Source organism: Pectinophora gossypiella, chromosome 24 (assembly GCF_024362695.1).
Source record: "Pectinophora gossypiella chromosome 24, ilPecGoss1.1, whole genome shotgun sequence".
Taxonomy (NCBI): Eukaryota; Metazoa; Arthropoda; class Insecta; order Lepidoptera; family Gelechiidae; genus Pectinophora; species Pectinophora gossypiella.
In genome coordinates, this window is record NC_065427.1 from 2,951,118 (window position 1) to 2,972,736 (window position 21,619).

At 37.6% G+C, this 21,619-nt stretch overlaps 1 protein-coding gene across 2 annotated transcripts; it reads right to left on the reverse strand.

Moving 5' to 3' along the window:
• Positions 1 to 583: 583 nt before the first annotated feature.
• On the reverse strand, positions 584 to 19,189 carry LOC126377862 (potassium channel subfamily K member 9-like). Of its 2 annotated transcripts, XM_050025869.1 has the most exons (10): positions 18,949 to 19,189; positions 18,681 to 18,785; positions 17,774 to 18,341; positions 17,195 to 17,350; positions 16,458 to 16,584; positions 15,211 to 15,401; positions 13,397 to 13,584; positions 10,781 to 10,895; positions 8,630 to 8,717; positions 584 to 7,438 (listed from the first exon to the last, which is right to left on the reverse strand). In XM_050025869.1, exons 3-10 carry the CDS (start codon positions 17,898 to 17,900, stop codon positions 6,682 to 6,684), a joined length of 1,749 nt encoding a protein of 582 aa, XP_049881826.1. In that variant the 5' UTR covers positions 17,901 to 18,341; positions 18,681 to 18,785; positions 18,949 to 19,189; the 3' UTR covers positions 584 to 6,681. The 2 variants fall into 2 exon arrangements, with proteins under 2 accessions (XP_049881826.1, XP_049881825.1); XM_050025868.1 differs by having other exon boundaries at positions 18,681 to 19,189.
• Between the last annotated feature and the right edge of the window lie 2,430 nt (positions 19,190 to 21,619).

Below are 21,619 nucleotides of genomic sequence, written 5' to 3' on the forward strand. Positions count from 1 at the left end.
AACGAATTAACTCAAAAGTCCGCATAAACTTTTGAGTTATGAAGCGGCTTCCCGGCACGAAGAGAAAATAGGCAGATACACTTTGTTCATTGAATACTCCAATATAATAACACTCGCGAATGTCTTCCGACTAACTTAATGCGATCATTAACCACAAAACACCACTTCGTATTAATTATTTAGATTACTCAATGAAGAAAGCAACTGTCCCGTTCCCGTTTCCCGCCGAAAAGCCCATAAATAATAAACTGTGTATAAACTTACTTCATGTGACTCCGGATATTCTTCAAATATTGTTGGATTGAAATAAGTGTTGTTCGAAATATTTTGAACAAATAACACTGCCAGTAGTCGGTGTCCAAGACTCGCGCGCTGCCTTCACGATTCAAGTCTATACTACGTTCGAAGGGGAGTAGGCAGCGGAGAGTTACTATACAATAGTATTGCGTAGTATTGTATTATTATTCCTTATTCTATGATACAAGTATGGAGAAGGCAACTTGAAGCCGCTTTTGATAAGTGCGTAGATATAATAATACCTAATAATAAACGATAAATAATAAACGATAAATAAAATGCGATATCATATTGTATTTTTTAATGAAATTCGATTTATGTTACATTTTTATAAATTACAATTTACTCAGACCGCTTACGATCGCACTTTCAAGTCCACAGACGTATTACAGACTACATATTTTATACAAATAGTACACTGTAAGTACAATCGCACTGGTAGGTACAGTGTTATACTGGCGTTTTCCTAGTAGTACTCGCATAGCCTATAAAGACACTGTTTTATAATACAACCGAGATTTTTAATCAAAATCGGACCATAATGTTCATACATGTAAATATCTTACACGGGTTAGGGTGACTACGCAAACTTCGTAGTATCTTAGCTAGTTACGGCGGAATGTTGTCCATAACTAGTAAACGCATCTCACACCATACGCCCGCACTAATTTAGACCTCGGATATAACTTGACAATTTTTTAAATTTTTGAGGCCAAAACTTGGCGACGTTTCCATGGACGTTTGAGTAGATTTTCATCCCAATTAGAATTGACTATTGTAAAACTAGATCGGTAGAATTTATAACCCAAGTCCAAATTCATACAGTTATCTATCAGCCAGCCAGAATTTTCTATACGAATTTAATTTATAACAAAAAAGTAACATAAAAACGGCCAGTACATATCAAAAAAGAGTAAAAAGAAATAAGTTCTCTTTACAGTCTACGCTACGAAAGAATTCCCGTGGCCGCGGCGCTATCGTCGCAGTATTTGTATAGAATTAGTATGACTTGTCATTTAGTTTTCGCAGTATCTGTACTGCAATCCGCGGGACTTCTGTCGTATCGCGTACTCTACTCGTTTCATTGACTACACTGGTCAATATTCAACCAAAAAGTGAAAATTTCCATAATAACGTTTTAAAAAATATGGGTAAGGCAATTTCCAAATTAGAACTTTCTAGTCTGTTTTAAAAAAAAAATGGCGCTGTACTGTTTCCTTCGTTTAACCTCCTAATTTCATGGACAAGTTAGCCATAGGATGGGTGACCACAAAAAAAAGTTTTCATCTCGAGCTCCTCCGTGCTTCGGAAGGCACGTTAAGCCGTTGGACCCGGCTGCATTAGCAGTCGTTAATAACCACCAATCCGCGCTGTGCATCTTTTATCTTTGTTTTTAGGTAGGTACATACACTATACATAATGATGACCCTTGTTATTTTACACTAGGCACAATACGTCATCACCATATTTGATCCAAATATCATGCAACAATTATTTTTATATATAGCTCTGCCATTACATAATCTTTTTGAATAATTACTGAGCAATGAGAAAATAGGTAATTATCACGTTAAATCTGTACAACGCCATCTATACTGGTTTTGGGGAACTTAACCTGGAAAATCTCTCATTATAAAGGTGTGTCCAAACATCGAGCGGCAATCGAGCGCGGCTGCCGCGCGCGGCCCGCCGCGCTCTGTTTAGACGACAGCCGCGCGCGAACGCTTCTGGCTAGCTGCCGCGCGCGAGCATTCTTAGTCAACATTCGGCAGTAATTGTGTTTGGACGTATTTCTGCGCACAAACATGATTCTGATGCCAACAGAAGCGCGCGGCATATCTTGGTTGTGCCGCGCAGTACTGCCGCGCAAACATTAGTTGGCTTTGTCCAAACTAGAGCGCGGCAGAAATGTGTCCTACAAATGCCGCGTGTTGCTGCCGCGCTCTTGTTGCTCAATGTTTGGACACACCTTAAGTGATAGAAATATTGCCAGAACTAAATAATAAGTACTTATTTTACAGGGTAGGTGGGTTAGGTACCTATACCTAATATTGTTATTTTTTACCATAGAAGATATAATTTAAATTCCTTCTTGTAAAGTGCGTTTTTTGGAAGCAAACATTTTCATCAGGTATAGTTTGGCACCCTACTAGTCTATAAATAAATGATATTATAAATGGTAGCTTTGAACAATTTGAAGTTGTACTTGATTATTAATTCAAAAAAACAAATCCAAAATGATGTGCCTAATATAATTATGTTACAGAGAGTCACGAAGCTTTACTTTCAAATAAAACAAATAGAGGGGCTCAGGATACCAGAAAAGCCCCCACATTCAGCGATTATTAGGTTTTAGATATTTTTTTGAGCTTTTGAAGATTGTCTACAATTTTCAGATTTTTATAACGTAAATTGCCAAAGTCTAGTTGGTTAATTTAGTCGGAATTAAACCTTAATATAAAAATATTATATAAGGTTTAATTTTGTTTAAAAAAATATTTATTAATTTTAATTTTACAATATTTTTTTAAACTGGTTTATCCCCTTGGGGAAAGGCAAAGACAAACCCGTGCAGCCATCTGAATTTGTTTTCAACTCTTTCTTCGAAAATACCTTTTGTTTCTACCAGCCACCATTCATATATTTTGTTTATTAAAGGTCATAGAGATTCATAGTTAAAGCTTATTAAATACTAAATTAAATTATCACAGCGCAAATAAAATAACAATCAAGATTAAGGTTTCATATTTCTATCAATATAGGTATGACTTAAGATAGGTAAAATTAGAAATGCAATACATTAATTAGTGGAAGTGTTACATAGTAACATATTATACAATCAAAGTGGAAGTGGAAGTTATATGTCCAGGAACAGAAGACATCAGTCTATCATGTAAAATGTTCATCTACCACGGACTCTGAGAAATTATTACATGGGAGTTGCCAAGCGCACGCGCTCCCCTCTGCCGAAGTACATAAACGGTTGGTTCGTGTTTTGTTTTTGTGTGACGGTTTTGTTTTGATATGTTTTTATAAAGACCTTGATATTTTGTTATGAGTAGGCAGGGAGTAGATGTGTGCTGTACGGTACGTGTATGCCTCCCTTCCCCTAAACAGTGGCAGAAAAAATTTAGTATAAAGCATGGTATAACAAAAACCAGGTATGCTCAATCCTAGAGGTATGACAAACCGCCATTGCTTAGCCTATTGATGTCGTAAGTGTTACCATTACATTGGTATCTCCAACATTCCAAGGACGTAAAGTCACATATTGGTGCTAATTCCTGTAAATACCATCTAATTTTATTTTAAGTTATATCTGTCATTTTCTTATCCGCCGAAAAGGAAAGGGACGGGTAATTGACAAGCATAAAATTTATGGAACAAACGTCAATTTTAAGCACAAATCAAAACCAACCGTCTAAAAATTTTACATCAGTCAATAACCCGACACATTCATTTACTCATTCTTCCTAAAATTAAGAGCTGTGAATCATCCGTCCCTTTCCTTTTCGACGGATATGAAAATGACGGATATAACTTAAAATAAAATTAGGCGGTGTTTGCAGGAATCGGGGCCATTATTATATAAAAATCATTAAAACTGTAAGTAAATCTCTTACTAAAAGTTCAAAATTTCCTTGCAAAGTAAATATAAAAAAAACATTGGTTGTGGGTAATTTATTTTTTACAAAACGGTAACATAGGGCGGGATGACGTCAGCTGGGCTAACCTTGAAATGTTAGCTGTCACTTTTGAGCATACCTGGTCTTCTTATATCATGGTGTAAAGTTAGCCAAAGTAACTCCCGTCTAATTTCTCTGAGACCACAGAGCATGCAATCAAGTTACATGTTTTTGTTTTTTTTTTCTCTCGCATTACTAAATGGCAAAACATAGATAACTTTTAAATAATATACCTACATAGAATAATTCCATCTTGCCTGCTACTGTCATTTTCGCTTTACTTAAACAATCAATTTATTTATAATATGTTTCTGGCATAAGTATGGGTACTAGGTATTACATTTTTGTTAACATAATTCTTTAAATAAATACTTTTCTTAAACATCAATCACATGATTTACTTAATCAAAAAAATAAAGTACAAATAAATTAGTTAGGTACCATTTAATATCAATATTTTAAGACCTACGGTTCTTCAATATACAGTTAATTTATATTCATAATTAAATACTTTTATAATAGTTTTAAATCAACCTTTGGTTTGATGTAATATAATATTTTTGTGACTAGAATTTCTTATTCTTTTTAAAGAACTAAAGTTTCACTTTGTGTAACTTAAATACAATAAATATTAAAACAATTTGGCTTGGAGCATAATTATTTACGACAATAAACCTGTATTTGGCACAGTTCAAATAATAGTTACTAAGTAACATATAATAATGGTTGAACCATAAAATATTTTGGCGGAATCTAATACTGAAATATTTTATTACAATCGTAGTTTATTTGAAATAAATATCTACACTTATATAATACTTGGAAACACAAGTTAGGATGTGGTAGTTTATACACACAACAATGAAATAATAGCACATTCAACAGTATTGTTACCAGGGATTATAAACAGGCCACATTAGAACCACCTAAAACGTAATATTACTGTTTGATTATATGTGCAGATTTCAAATTGCAATATTTATTTTTAGGTGAATTGTTTTAATGTGGCCGTTTTAACCCTCTTGACTACTCCGAAATACTTCTAAGAACACATTGTTTAAATGAGATTATTTCTTTTACTGGAAAAGAATCGAAGCCGGAATTTAAACTGAACAAGTGAATCAACCACACTGATAGATCAGGCTAAATGCCGAAAATCATCCTCGCACTTTGGACGTGTTTTCGTAAGAATTCGACTCCTTCGTAAGCGTACGAACCTAAGGCAGAGAATAAAGAATAGTACTACGTATAGAACGGTGTTTTCGTCCTGCACCAATTCGTATCGCCGACCTCACTCCCTCTTGAGTCTTACTTAAATGGCCGTAAGGAATAAAGATAAGCGACGGACTGTCTGTCCCGCTCGCCCTTACGAGACACCCGGAAAGAATGAGATTTTTATATAACACCCCTAGGGTGTGCCTCAGGTACAAATACTGTTCATAGACAAGTAGTCTTACGTCCAACAAATAGCTTAGTAACTCACCCAACGACTAACTAGCACCCAATGTGCGCCAAAGAGTACAGTATGCGCGCTCCTATTTAGCGCTCCTATCGAATTATCTTTGCGCCTAATAAAACGAGTGATTATTTAAAATTTTGAAGGCAATCCAACAACAAAATAATTCAGTTTGAATTAAAATGTTTCAGATTGTATCTGCTTTACATCCTATTAGAAAGTCTAACAAAATAGACATTGGTTTGGTAACAAACATATGTGATGCAAAATCAAACTTATTGTGATTGAATGAAAAAACTTAACTTTGTGCATTATTCATTGCCATCCCAACTTTTGTTAACCGGTCTCCTAACCTCGATCACAAGGCACCTGCAACTCCTTTGTTTCAAGTACCCTCGCTATTTATCACTAAGAATTGCATCGCAAATCGTACCATATTTAACCAAAATTTGCAGTAGGTATAACAATTATTCGAAACCTCTTTACGTACTTTAAAAATTGGAGTAATAACACACTTCTTTTGGACATTTGTATTTGATAGCCAGGTATGATGTTCAGTTTACCCAGGTTGTACTTAGTAAAGGGTCGATTCCCAGTTTAAAAGAACAGATAAGAGACATTGTAATTGCATTACTATAATCTTACCAACTTGCTATATGAAAGACAAATGTCAACAAAAGCAATGTGTGATTCCCACCACTTCACCGAGCAAGAAGCCTTTAAAACATTTTTTTACAATACATATCTACAAGCCAAGCTCAATATTCATAGAATATAATAAAAAACGCGACGGCTAACCCACTATGTGTAAAAGCTATAACGATCAAACTTTATACTACAGCAAAATTGTAAAATTCTAGTTTTAACAGTATCTTTAATTAATTGGCCCATTTATTTTTAATTTTTTCGCTTTAACTAACACTATCCTAAGGGTTTTGGAGGATATTCTTGACGTTTAGATTTCATGAGCAAAATATTTTAAAAGCATTTTTCCTGGGTAATAGGTTGTATGCGGTTACTAATATGCCTGGCCAAATAACGAATTAGTACTATTTAAGTCCTATTTATAGGACAAATAACAAGGGAACATAATATTGTAACTTACGTTAACCATCTCCACATATTGTGCTCATAAAACGTGAACATCAAACGCTCCACATCCCTGTTGTTTCGTTTTGGCACAATCAACTACACTTTCACATCACTCGTCACGTTTTTGGCACATCACTTGGCACCGTTGTACTATATACTGGCACGGTGCGGTGGCAGGTTGAACGTCAGGGTGTCGTTCACAAAGTACTGCTGCTCCTCATCATCAGGAAGATAATACCCATAGCTGCCATCGTTGGACACCTGATCAGCTGCATACTGGCTCCTCGGCATCTCACATGTAAACTCATCCCAATTTTTCTCTAAAGATTTTCTTCTTTTAGCAAACAAGATTGAACCGTCAAAGGCATATTCGTCATCGAAATGCAACACGGCATCATCGTAGAAATAATTCTCCACTTTCTTTGTGTTAGTGTTTCTTGCTATATTCTTCATTAGCTTCTTCTTAGCGTAACTAGATTTTTCTGAGTCGTAATCGTCTACTAAGGGATCGTTGCTTCGGTTGTCTGTCTTGAAATTCATTGAGTATAAGGAGGAGCTGTGCGGGCTGGTCTCCATTCTGGTGCTAATGCTATGTCTATACGGGTTGAGGTACTGTTCGTTGTTGTTGTATCGCATCTCGTACATCATCATGCCTCTACGGAGCTGGTCTCGCCTCTTGGCAACTATCTCCCTGAAGTCTTCAGGGTCTATTTGGAACTCGTTTGTCTTAGCGTTCATGTATAGGTAGCCTGAGGCTGAATTGAGCCGTAAGGATTGCGAGCGGTTCTTTGAGGAAGACTTCTCTATGTAGCGCGGTAGACTGCCCAACTCGCGGTAGGTTTTGCTCTTGATCTGCTTGATGTTGGTTGGCGGCACCGGGGATAGCGGGTCGCGGTACGAAATGGACCTGGAAGTTATATAAAAATGTATTACTGGGGAGCATATTATCTTATTAAATATTTTTTTTGGCCACAGCTGAAAATCAGCGTTGTTACGTTCCCTCATCGTAGGACTGTCTCAACAATTTACATGAACTGAACAATTCATATAAAAAAGCAATTAACTATTTAACATTTGTTTGCATTGCGCACTTAGTTTTATATGCGCAAATGTCAAATTGCAATATTGCTTTTTTTAGATGAATTGCTGCGATGTGGCCTTTGTATTTAACCCGCCATGTCCCTTTTTAGATATAAGGTTATTTTTTTCCACTCATTTGAAATTCTTCCCTTCTACGATGTTTTTAAAACAGTTTTACAGTGTTAAGGAGTTCCAAATTTCAAGCGTCTAACTTAAGCGGTTTAGATTTTTCATACAAAAGGATTTTCCCGCTAATTCCCGTTCCCGTGGGAATACCGGGAATTCGTTTCTTAGTGCACCTCTACGGTACCTAAGCTACGTCCCTTCCAAATTTCAAGTGCCTACGTTTAGGCGTTTAGGCTGTGCGTTGATATGTCAGTCAGTCAGTTTCTCCTTTTATATATTTAGAAGATAAGGGTAAAATGTGATAGTGTAATGTTAGACTGTTTTCCGTGTTGTGTTTGAGATGTCCAGCTTTATAATAATTGGTATGTTTCAATTTAGAATTTTTAATATTATTAACTTATTTCTATGTCAATAAATATTGTACACCTGAAAAGATAAACTTTAGAGGATGTATGCATACTATTAGCATAAGGCCTGCTTTTTGTTGACCTATAATTATACAATAAACGCATTTGTCGTATCTCATTACGTATTCGAATTCAAAAATATCTATATTCAGTAGGTAACAAAGGTACACTGAATCGTCATTTTTTTACATAACGAACGTCTCATCCGCCTAAAACTACTGCAGCTTCTCACAACCTGTATAGCCGAGGAAAAGAAGCTGCAAGAAAAACCTCGGTACTATTGCCAATTAATATAGGTAAGGTGTAAGATGTAAGTATGAGCACTTCTTCTATCGTGTGGGTTGCGAGGTGGATTACCAACCTCAGCAACCTGGTGTCAGGGTTATTATTGAGCCGCCCAAGGCCCCTGACATGGCTCATGTAACGTTTACTCACTTACATCAGTAAATAGTAACCGGGACCATGAGCCTAGTATGAGCACTTACTTGTTAGGTCCAAAGCAGTTGCAGGAGCAACTACATACGCTCGGCGCGTAGTCGTCATCCACATACAGCGGGACCAGCGACGTATCTCCTGGAAATAAGTTCGAAAATACATCTACAGGCATATGTTTGTATTGCTTTATGTTTTATACATGCTTGGGATAATAAACAGTTGAGCGGTTTCTGTGTTTTTGCGGTTCTTTACTGAGATGGGTCATCATCACCAGCCCATTAACGTCCCCACTGCTGGGGCACGGGCCTTCCCTATGGATAGGGAGATCGGGCCTTAAACCACCACGCGGGCCCAGTGCGGATTGATGGTTATTAACGACTGGTAATGCAGCCGGGACCAACGGCTTACGTGCCTTCCGAAGCACGGAGGAGCTCGAGATGAAAACTTTCTTTTTTGTGGTCACCCATCCTATGACCGGCCTTTGCGAAAGTTGCTTAACTTCAACAAACGCAGACCGAGCGCGTTTACCGCTGCGCCACCGAGCTCCTCGAGTGAGACTGAGATGGGTATTACTATTTATTACTAACCCTACGCTGTCTCATCTCTTTTGAACCATAACATGTAATTTATTTTACAGAATAATAAATATCTTAAAACATAAAAAATAAGAAACAAACAGCTACATATGTCCGTCCTACTACAGGACACAGGCCTCCCCTGAATCAACCGAAGGGGGTATGGAGCATAATCCACCACGCTGCTCCACTGCGGGTTGGTGGGGGTGTTTTTACGGCTAATAGTCGGAACCAACGGCTTAATGTGCCCTCCGAAGCACGGAATCATCTTACTTTTTCGGACAATCAGATGATTCAAGCCTGAAAAGTCCTTACCAAACAAAGGACAGTCTCGCAGTGATTTCGACATTGTCCCCATCGAGAATCGAACCCGGACCTCCAGATCGTGACCGTAACGTTCTAACCACTATACCATAGAGGCAGTTAAAATAAATAATAAATCTCATAAAGGTGGACATAGCTATCTACTAATAATTAATAAAAAATAATTCGGTTAAATGTGAGTTGGACTCGCTCACCAAAAGGGTGGGCACCAACTAGAAGTAAAAAGCACCCTTGTAAACGTCCAATTCTTGTTTGTGATGTAACTAGTTGTTAAGTGCAATAAAGTATATTATTATTATAAAAAGTATTTATTTATTTACTTTTTTTTTTGTATTTTTCGAGGTATGATTTTTATTCCAGTCTCTGCTTACCCCTTGGTGGGAAATAGTCGGAACTAATGCGACAAAAAAATCCCAGTAGTTATGTTAACAGAACTGGGGGGTTAAAATGGCCACATCGAAGCAATTCATCTAAGAAAGCAATATTGCTATTTGACAGTTGTTTGCATTGCGCACTTACTTTTATATGCGCAAATGTCAAATAGCAATATTGCTCTCTTAGATGAATTACTTCGATGTGGCCATTTTAACCCCCCAGTTCTGTTAACATAACTACTGGTATTTTTTTGTCCCATTTGTTCCGACTATTACCCACCGGGGGGTAAGCAGAGACTGGAATAAAAATCTTCGAAAGATACTAAAAAAAGTATAAAATAAATACTTTTTACTTCTTGTTTTTAGAGTGCCCACAGTCATTGGTGCCCACCCTTTTGGTGAGCGAGTCCAACTCAACCCCTCTGTACAACAGAACTAGTTTGTATTGTCATGATCACTCATATTTTAAAAGAAGTTGAAATATCTGCAAGTAGATATCTCAATATCTAACATGAATATTAGCTAAAGTTAAAAGTTGCGAAACGATGGAATTTATATGGACAATTAATTTACCTGCACTTTTATCGTTCAAGCAAATGGGCATATAATTTAAAAGTATTTTAATGATTTAAAATATTATTAAATAGAATTAATATAAATTATTTATAATTGTAAATGTTACACAACTAATTAATTAATTTAATAAAAAGTAAGTAAACAGAAAAGGCGGGAACGGAAGTGAGAATTACGCGGCGAGAAAAACAAATGAAGAACGGGGTTGGATTGGTTCCCCCACTTTTAACTAGGAGACGTTGGTTGTGGAAAGAATTACGATGGAAATTAATAAATAGTCGATAAAGTCACCCAATTACAGTGTTTTCGTGAAAGTATGAAGTGTCGGGGGTGTGAGGAGATATGTCGTAATTACCAGTGGAGATGTGCCTGGGGTCGGCGGGCAGCCGCGTGCCGCGCGACACGCCGCGCAGCACGGCGCCGTCCGCCGTGATCACGTCGCCCTCCAGCCGCACTGCCACTTGCTGCGCCTGCGTGGACACGGCACGGTCAAAGTTCATAGCAATAAAAAAAAAGAAAAAAAAACTTCGACACACATATACAGTCATGAGTAATATCATCGTGTTAGGGTCCGTATGTTTATTTTATGAGTATTAGATTAAATAATTAATAACAGCCGGAATAAAGTCGTGAATTTGTGTCACGACTTTATTATTGGTATTTTGACACTGGCAGTTAATTTCTTTTGTTTTGACTTTTGATTTCTTCTTTTCGAAGAGGAACGTTTTTCCCGCTTTTTTAAAAAGGTCGGGTGCGGGAATTTTGGTCGGTTGCGGCATTCTGGAACGAATAGCTGGACAGTTAACATTGATTTACAAAATATAAGATTATTCAAGATAATTGCTGAAGTTTGATTACATCGAGCACCTCCCCAACTGAGAGCAGTAGTACTATCACAATAGTATAAGAAAACCAGTAGTAGGCTCTGCACGACAAACGCGTCGCGCGCGGCCCGTTTTATATCGAAGCCTTCGAAGCGGTTGTCATACAGACCCGGCTGGTATACTCAATTATATGACAAGCCGCCCTTTGATGACGTAAGTCTTACCATTAAATTGGTATCTCCAATATTCCAAGGACGTAAATTTTATTATTTTAAGTGAATTACTCACTAATGTATTTAATGACTATTATTTGTCACATATATAAAAATCATTAAAACTGTATGTAACTCTTACCAAAAGTTCAAAATTTTCCTTGCAAAGTAAATAAAAACAAAATTGGTTGTGGGTAATTCATTTTTACCAAATGGCAACGCAGGGGGGGATGACGTCAGCTGGGCTAACCTTGAAATGTTAGCTGTCACTTTTGAGCTTACATGGTTTTCTTATACCATAAGTAATATCATGTACCCACTTTAGAACCCTGTCGCACTATCATAATCGACATTTAATGAGACTTACGGTTTAATTTGTCAAAAAAGATGATGTAATATGGTATCAAAGTGTTTACTTACTACTCGTGACCGTACATTCCCTTACAAAAACAACTTTTTATCACATTTTTCTTTGACGTCACAGTGGGCTTTTTCATACAAATTGTATTAAGTTGGAAGGTCGGTGTGACCGGACCTTCAAGTCGAAGTTCGGTTTCGCCAGCCACATCAGAGCCCACCACAACAACGACCCGGGATAGATATTTAGGAGTCGCCGTCGCCAGATACGGTTTGGACGACATGATGATGATGATTAAGTTGGAAACTAGCCTATTCGGGACCTCCGGAACGTGAGCCCTACATTCATCTCAACCAGTGGACCATGGAGGTCAGTGACTGATAGAAGCACGGAATAGAAGAAAGAGGATGGAAAGGCCGCCGAGAACCGCCGGGCCAACCCAGCTCTGTTTTACTACTACACCTGCAAACAGATAACTACGATAGCTCTACCGCTTCTCAAATTCCATAGCTACTTTACCGGCAATGTATATTTTACGTGATACATTGTAATTTAATAATTACTTTTCGTAAGACACTGCATATAAAAGTATTTTTTTTTGATAAATTGCCGATCATACTAAGGTTTTTAGCATTCCTGTGATATGGAGGGATCTGCTTGCATGATAGGCGATATTTGATTTTTTGCCCTGCAGGTTGTAATGCAGAAGACGACGTTTTAATATAAAGTTTACGGACGAGTGGAGAGCAAAGTTGAAGTACGAATTACTTGCTCATACTTGTATGGCGCGCGTTTCGCGTTCACTTAGCCCTTCCAACCTCTTTTCTTCTATTCCGTGGGTAGAAGTTTTGTAACTTTACTTTTCTTTTTTAATTTATTTATAAACAAAATTACATACATATACGCTTTAATACTATCGCCAAACTACAACCGTAGTTTGTTGGCGTCGCGCTCATTCCCTAATTTTGTTTACCAGCATTTACAACAACTACCCTCCACCCACTAAAATACAAAAAAAATACTTATAGGTATAAGTAAAAACCACACACAATTAACTTACTAAACTTAACTATACTCATCATTTAAAACTATACAGGGTGTTAGTGACATCGTAACAAAAACTTTAAGGGGTGATTGAAGCCATGATTCTGAGATGATATCGAGTGGAATTTTCCGTCGCAAAAGTATGGAACTGAAAATAATAAAAAAAAAACAAACATTTTCATGAATATTCTATGAACTTGCTACCGTATGAACTTGTGCGGGGTGTAAGTGACATCGTAACGAATACTGAGGGGGATGATTCAGCTGATTATTCTGAGTTAATATCAAGTGGAATTTTCCATTGCAAAAGTATAGAATGAAAATAATTTAAAAAAACTAAAAAAAACCATGAATTTTGCGACGAAAAATTACACTTGATATTAACTCAGAATCATGGTCTGAATCATCCCCCTAAGTATTCGTTACGATGTCACTAACACCCTGTATACACACATACATACGCACCTACAAATACTCACTTCTTATGCCATCTAAATGATTATGTATGTATGCACGCATGTATGCATATTTACCTGTTCGGCCTGTTGCTGGTCGCGCTTCTCGTCCTCGGTGTTCATGGTGACGAACCGCAGCACCAGCAGGTTGAGGCACGCGGCCACGATGGCCAGCCCGAACAGGATGAAGATCAGCGCGAACATCACGTACGAAGGCTTGCGATTCAGCGCGTTGTCTTTCTGCAGCGCTACCATGTCGCCGAAACCTGGGGAAGCCAATATTACATCCTTTATTGTCTCTGTGGTGTCACTTTTGCCCAGGTTTTTCTTGCAGCTTCTTTTCCCCGGCTATACAGGTTGTGAGAAGCTGCAGCAGTTTTAGGCGGATGAGACGTTCGTTATGTAAAAATTGACGATTCAAAGTGTAACTATGTTACCTACTGAATAAAGATATTTTTGAATTTGACTGTGGTCCTGTGGTTCACCGGCGTGAACCCCGATACCAGACCCATCCCCCTTCCCTCATCGTACTGTAGTGTTTACATAAGTAAGTACATAAATACACCTTATTGTAATACACATAGGTATAATTAAATATATAAATTAATAGAGGAGCGCGGTGGCGCAGCGGTAAACGCGATTGGTCTGCGATTGTTGAAGTTAAGCAACTTTCGGTTAACTGGTCATAGGATGGGTGACCAAAAAAAAAGTTCATCTCGAGCTCCTCCGTGCTTCGGAAGGCACGTTAAGCCGTTGGTCCCGGCTGCATTAGCAGTCGTAATAACCACCAATCCGCACTGGGTCGCGTGGTGGTTCAAGGCCCGATTTCCCTATCTATCCATAAGGAAGGCCCGTGCCCCAGCAGCGGGGATGTTAATGGGCTGGTAATGATGATAAATTAATAAGTATGTAATATATTATAAAATACTTGAATCAATATAATCGATTTACACATCCTTAGGTATATTCTGTCGTCTCGGGCAATCTGGTATGTACGGGGGTGGAGTGAAGACGTAATGTGTGACAGCGAGCATCATATTGAGGCGAATACACTACACATACTCTTAAGGGATGGTTTCGGTGATAAAAACTTGAATCTCAAACTGTCGCTATAACGAACTTAAGTCATTTTAGCGGTTTTGTAAAGGTAGCAGACAGATTTACTGTCGCATGTTTGCCTGCAGCACAGACACCTTCATATAAAATACCTCGTTTTACGCAGACACTACACATACCTACATGTTATCGTACGGTCACGAGTACTACACACACTCAGTACAGAATACACTCTGAAACTATATCACATTAACTTTTTTGACAAATGAAACCGTAAGTGTCATTGAATGTCAAATATGATACTTAGTGCGACAGGGTTCTAAAGTGGGTACATGATATTGCTCGTGACTCGTGACTGTATACGCGCATCTGTGTGTGTGACGTCAGACACCCATACGATTGAAGACTAAAGTACTGAGGGTAAACCTAACTTAGCCGCTCGTGGGGAGCGGACAGTTGCCGTTCTACACGTAGTATTCCTTATCCTATGTCTGCGGTTATGATTTTTCAATATTCAATATTCTTTATTTGCATACTATGATGGTGTACAAGTTGGTCAGTTACATTTGAGTTTCACATCACAGACCCTTTCGGGCACAACAAAAGAAAAAACAAGAAGGAAAAAATGATCAACCGATTTTAAAACAAATAAGAAGGAAAAAATGATCAACCGATGGTCAGCGATGATACCTATAGGTGTCACCACACACGAGGTCCAAGACTTATAAATAAATGCTGCCTCCAACCCTCCAACTTTTAAAAACCCGACAGAGTGGGTCTCCACCTATGTGTATGACTGTACATGTTACCGACTTATCAGTTACTAGTATGCTTACCAATAGTAGTAAGAGTAATGAAGCAATAGTAAACGCTGTCGAAGTAGCTCCAGCCCTCGAACTTGGAGAAGGCGGCGGCGCCCCCGGCGATGGTCAGCGATGATAGAGTCGTCACCACGCATATGAGGTCCACTTCTGAAGCGCTAGTTTGCTTGCAGTTCATCGCGCGCTTTATGGACTTTATTATCACACTGGAATCAAAAGCAAAAGAGTTATAAGACGTTCATTGTATGATCTTCAGAGAACACTTCTTGAAAGTCAATATTTGTAACGTTTGTGTCGAACTGTAATCAGTTTTCGAATTTAAATAATCAAATTCAAAATAATACTAAAAGGCATGATATCGATTTTATTTCTACTCGAATGTGTAAGTAATCGATTTGTAGGTATGAAATGATGAAAGGTGATGACGATGAATGATGAAACCTAGGCCTGAAGAGAAGACTCCTAGTCCGAACTCCAAACGAATTCACTCAAAAGTCACACAAAGCGAAAATAAATAGGTACACTTTGTTTATTGAATATTCCGATATAATAACACTATCGCGAATGTTTCCAGACAAACTTAATGCGATAATTAACCACAAAACACCACAAAGCAACCGTTCCGTTCCCGCCAAAAAGTCCTGTTTTTAGGCAGTAATTTTAAAACCCCTTTCAACATTCTATATTGGCTAATAACCTGACAGAATTAAGGTGAAAGCCACACGTGATTCGGGTTGCATAACGGCGAGGTGCCTATACATATGTATAATTCGCCTGGGTTATTCATTAATTATAAAACAGTTGTCAATTTCCCGCCCCTTTCCTTTTAGGTGGATAAGATAATGACGGGTATAACTTAAAAGAAAATTAGGAGGTGTCTGCAGGAATCGGGGCCAATACCGGGTTCTTACACTGTTAAAACCAGGGATATGAGACTCCTAATATTTCAACAAAAACCGACAGAGGGATTGTGTCCTCTAACATGATGGACTAATGTTATGGGCGATAAGCTGATCCCTTATCACCATAAGGTTCATCATATCCAGCTTACGACATCGTATCAACAGTGGCTGCAAGTTGTTTTTGATTACTTGTGGCTCTGCCCACCCCATTAGGGATAACGGGCGTGAGTTTATGTATGTATGTATGTGATATTTCAACATTGTTGCTAGTATCCTTTCACGGCACATGGTTGAAATATCGGGAGTCTCATATCCCTGATATTAACGCGGCAAGAAACCGGCATTATGAGTTTTAAGTACCTGCTAAGCCTGTTGACCCGTTCACCGATGCTCTGGAACATGATGAGCCCGAGTGGTATCCCGACGATGGCGTAGAACATGGTGAACAACTTGCCTCCGATCGTCGCCGGCGTCGAATGCCCGTATCCTATACACATTTATCCACACTTATAAATGCTACAGACAGGATGAGACAGGGATAAGTGGAAAGAGCTGGAGGAGGCCTTTGTCAAAAGACAAATGGACGAAGAGCATAATTAAACACATCTTTTTTTTTTAATATTATGTATAAGCTATTAAAAAAAAAAATTGTTACAATAAGTCCATAATAAAGGCTATATCTATCTATATCTAATAAATGCAAAAGTTACTTTCTATGCTTACACCCAGCGATGTACCATTTCAGGTAATGTGCCCAGCAGTAAAAAAGGTGCATAAGTGATTTGTTTCTCTGGTTACCACAATTTTATTTATTGAAACTGAAGCAATCGCAAAAGTCTTACAAATAGGTGGGTAAGTAAATAAATATAATAGAATGATAAAATTACCGAATGAGAATTTTAATATTGTACAATAACGGAAAAGTCTGATGTATGATACATTTTCACCTAATCTCAAGAATACCTATACATAATATTTTAGTACTCCACTAACTTACAGTGGAGCACCTTAGTGGAGTAGTATGCCCCATACTTCAGAGGGAGTATGGGGCATACTTGCAGGTACCCAGTTGTGGGACATTATAGGCTGTAACTCACCAATAGTAGTAAGCACAGTAGTGGCGTAGTAGAAAGCTCCAGTGAACTTCCATTGCTGACCAGCCTTATGTGGCTCCGACTTGAGGACTACGGTCTCCATCACACGGAAGTCTTCCTCTGTTATGTTGTATTTCCTTATTATCATGCCTTCAATTGCTATAAAAAATTAAACCTTGTATTAACTTTGGGCCCTTTTTTCTACAGATCATTGGAGGGTGAAATGCATTTCGGGTGGATGTTCCAGTGGGGTAAGTAAGTACCAATTTTTTTTCAAGTATAATTGATTAAATACTCTATGGAAATGGTGTACTTATCTAAGTTACTTTTTTGTTTACTAATTTTGTTTTAACATCAAGTTCAAGTTTTAGTTATCCTTAAAGACTCAGAGGTTTATATTATTAACCAATATTCTTCTTAAAACTGTCTTGTGTAGATTGATTATTTATAATATTAAACTCCTAATAAATATATGAACAAACATAGACACAAGTAAATTGATAAGCACATGTCAGCACAAATGCTGTTTGTGCTTTCTAAATAAGAATGATTTACAAAAGAATATAACAAAGGATGCTTTACCTTGCAGGACTTCAAATCTATTCCTCTCTGTGGTAGACTCCAGAGCATCAAACACAGCAGCACCAACCAACAGGTAAGTAAATGTGCACACAATTAAGGATAGAGTGCGAACATTTTGCTTCTTCATCACTGCCGAGTGCGACCCCGGCCTTAGGGCTACGGCCCGGTTCCTTTAAACCACTCAGTCAAATACTATCATATTGTCTCGCTCTCTCTTAAGTAACCATTGTAAGGTCCTCATAAAACAGATCCCATTTTTATTTTCAAAATGATATGCAAACTATTTTGCGGTTCTCCTTTTTTCTCTTAATTTTAATGGTGACAAATGCATCATCACAACCAGTGTATTCCGTATTTCAATTTAGACATTTTTATTTTTTTATTATATATTGAAAGGGAATTGTTTATAAATAAAATTCTATTAATAAATTGATCCCTTTATAGGAAGTCATTCTCTACTGCATTCTTGAATTTGTAATATCATTTTGGTCAATGTATTACACAACTTAGTCTGTATGTGTGCATTATTAGGTATAAATGTTTTGTTATTTATGGAATATTTGTCGATCTGAAAAAGAATACATAGTTATAAAATAATTATTTTAATAATTTTAAAATTATACACTTGCTGGTGATGACTGGATATATCATAAAACTCTGCCAGCCCCTTTTGGGAGTATTCCCGGGGGTAACGTCTATATAAGCGTGATGTTATGTTACTAATTTAAAAGTATGTAAGTAAAAAAGTAAAATTGAGAGGAAAATCATAAAATAAATCAAAAGAAAGAAAGTGTCACTAAAACTAATAATTAGTCAATGCTGTTCTTTTTTCTTTAGTAAACTACTTAACATTAAAGGTGTGTTGAAAAGAGAAAAAAGATTGGAAACATTCAAACAAAGAACTCACCTACTTTCAGCCACTAAAGGTCACGGCGACAACCGTTTGCAATTTGTACTGCGATTTTATCACAAACGGCATCTATAAATATTTAATTATCTGCAAAGCTGTATCCTAAAAATAACATCGCGCTACAGTCCGCATTCATACCCATAGGTCAATGCACACACTAGAACTGGGTCAAATCATATTATCACTATTTTCGACACATTTTTCAGGGTACGGCAAAGGAAACTCCACATTACATCTTGTTTATGTCATGAGATGCCATACTGACCGGTTACAGTGCTGAATTAGGAAAAAATTAATTAGTTTTCAGCTGAAATCCTCTATGCGGTATACTGCTGTCGTTTGTCCTGTCAAAATCACTTGCACGGTTTTCCAGCATTACGGTAAAATTTTCCTATCTCAATATCATCTTGTATAATCAGCGAGTAACAATTCAGTAAATTGCATTTGGATTACAAAAAATAACAAAAAAATAATTATTTTTGGCACAGCAGCCTCCTTGCACTTCCTTGATTGACCTGGCTGTGTTGCCAGTGCCAAATTATTTAAAAATTCAGACTACATTTTTTAATACAATAGGTTATAAAAATTTAAGAATGTTTACAATTTCAATTTAATCTTTTAAAATGCACTATTTTATAATTTAGCGTCGAAATTATTTGTTTAGTTTCTTTACAAATGGAATAAAGTCGTCTGCATGTGAGAAAGGTTCTGTTCAAGTTTCGTTGTTTTACCTTGCTAGCTCTTTACTTCACTATATCATATATAAGTTAGCAACATTTCCGTTAGATGTCGCTACTTTTAAATCAGGCTTTTTTATGAGGGGTGTTCAGGTTTTTTGGTTTATCACGGTTTATCTACAATATAATTATGTACCTTTCTTAGAAGCATGGAGACTGGAGAACGTAATATCAAAAAACAAACCTTTAGGGCATTTTATACAAGGGTATGAAAGGTACTTATGCCTATTTAAAGTTATTAGTAGCGCATTTGCAATAAGTTTAGCGCCGTTGTCTTCGTAGTCTGGATATAATAAACATTTATTGAGACTTGCGGTGTCATCGTTAGAATATAGCCAATCCATAACCATCATCATCATCTCATTATCATTATCCCGTTTTTCACGGTATCCGCTTATTTAACCTGAAGATTTAGACCGCTGAGCACGTGATAACCATTTATGATCCAAACATGATTTTGGCCTGTGCTGGATTCGAACCTGCGACCTTAAAGTGAGAGGCAAGCGTTCTACCAAATGAGCTACCACGGCTCCACCTACCAATACGTATAGTCAAGCCATAAACAATTTTGCTAAATACGCGGATAGAAAAGCTCATGCACGTATTCCCTACCCCTATTGGAGCAGGTACTTAGAGTCACTACAAGATTACTTTTTGTATAGGTACAGGTGGCTATTTGACAGCCATCTATTACAAAACCTGACATGGGGTGATAACGTGGAATATTCATTTATTTTCTCGTCAACCGCTTTGTCCACCCAATCCATTATTATTATTATTCAACTAGCAAACTTTAGGCTTACGTGCCCGATCACTGTCAGTGCAAGGCCTAGTATAAGAAATAACCTACCTGTACCCTAAACTGATTTTAATTGAATTACTTATTTACTTACTCGAATGAAAGTTTATTTGATTCCCAATCGAACGGTATCAGGCTGCTTAGCTAACTCACTCACGATCATCATCATCGCCCTAGCTTTACCCCATTTAATTTGCGGTCATCTCTCTGTTTCATTCTGGGTCATTCTTTCCTATTCTGCGTCAGTTTAGGGATTACGATTACTTGCTGGGAACAGGCATCGTCGCAATAAACCTTAGGGAAATGGAGCAAACTCTACCACTCTGCTCTATTGCGTTGGGTATGTTTTTGCGCTCGTAGCCAAACAATCAAAATATACTTTATTGCACCAAAATAAAAGAAAATATTTACAAAAGGGACTTAACTAGGTACATGGCAAATGGCGGTCTTATAGCTTAAGCGATTTCTTCTAGACAACCATAAGACGAGGAAATAGGTAAAAAAATTAAACCAATGTGCAAGACATATTCTAAAATGTATCTTCACCAAAGTGATGTCCAATCCAAATACTTACCTTTGAGACGTGGTCGTCTCACGAAGCTTTCGACATACCAGCAATCTCAGGCATACTTCTTCAGAAGCATGTATTAGTCTGACCTTTCTAACAATGGTAGCGAAAGGCTTGCATTTCCCTTGTGCATGCGGCTATGGCGTGCAGCCAACCAGGCCGTGAAGCGAAAGCGCGTTGGGCCCGCTTTCTCATACATACAGAGTTGTTTCTACGCCTTGTCTATATGGTCAATCAATGACCGGGTGAGAGCCTTCAGCGCTCCCCATTTGTCCGGCCAAGTAGTTAATGCCATCTGCGGCAAATCTACAATAAGTCAAAAAAAAAGTCAATCATTGTTCGTTACTATTAGGTACAGTGGTAAATCTCTGGGGTACTCAAGATAAGGAAATGGAAGAGAGGTAGAGCGCGGAAAAGATGGGACGATAGTGGTATTATACTGGCGCGTCGTCATATCTTTTCTCTACTCTCGTCGTTATCGACGAGGATAGCGGGGTACAGAAAGGTGTGGAAAGGGTTGGAGGCCTTCAACTTTACCGATTGGCTAATAGATAGAAACTTACAAAACAATAGCAAAATACAAACCATGTAAGTATTAAATGACATATCTGAATAAAAGCTCACCAACATTATTATTTTAATAGTAAATGGAGCGAATTAGGTATATTAAAAAAAACTTACTTATTTGTTTTTGTTTTAGGGCAGAAGGCAAGAGAGAAACCACTCTGCCGTGTCATACGAATCTCTGCTATCTCAAAAAATGCTGTTTTGAGTAAATCGCCTTTGAAGTTTTTTTCAGTTAATCGTCTTTATAGTTCGTATTAAGTGAAAT

Coding starts and splice junctions, on each gene's coding strand:
- LOC126377862 (XM_050025869.1), bottom strand. CDS start 17,900: ATGAAGAAGCAAAATGTTCGCACTCTATCCTTAATTGTGTGCACATTT. Junction 13,585..15,210: donor CATTACTCTTACTACTATTG/GTAAGCATACTA, acceptor TGGCTTCCCCAG/GTTTCGGCGACATGGTAGCG. Junction 10,896..13,396: donor ACCAGCAACAGGCCGAACAG/GTAAATATGCAT, acceptor GTGTCCACGCAG/GCGCAGCAAGTGGCAGTGCG.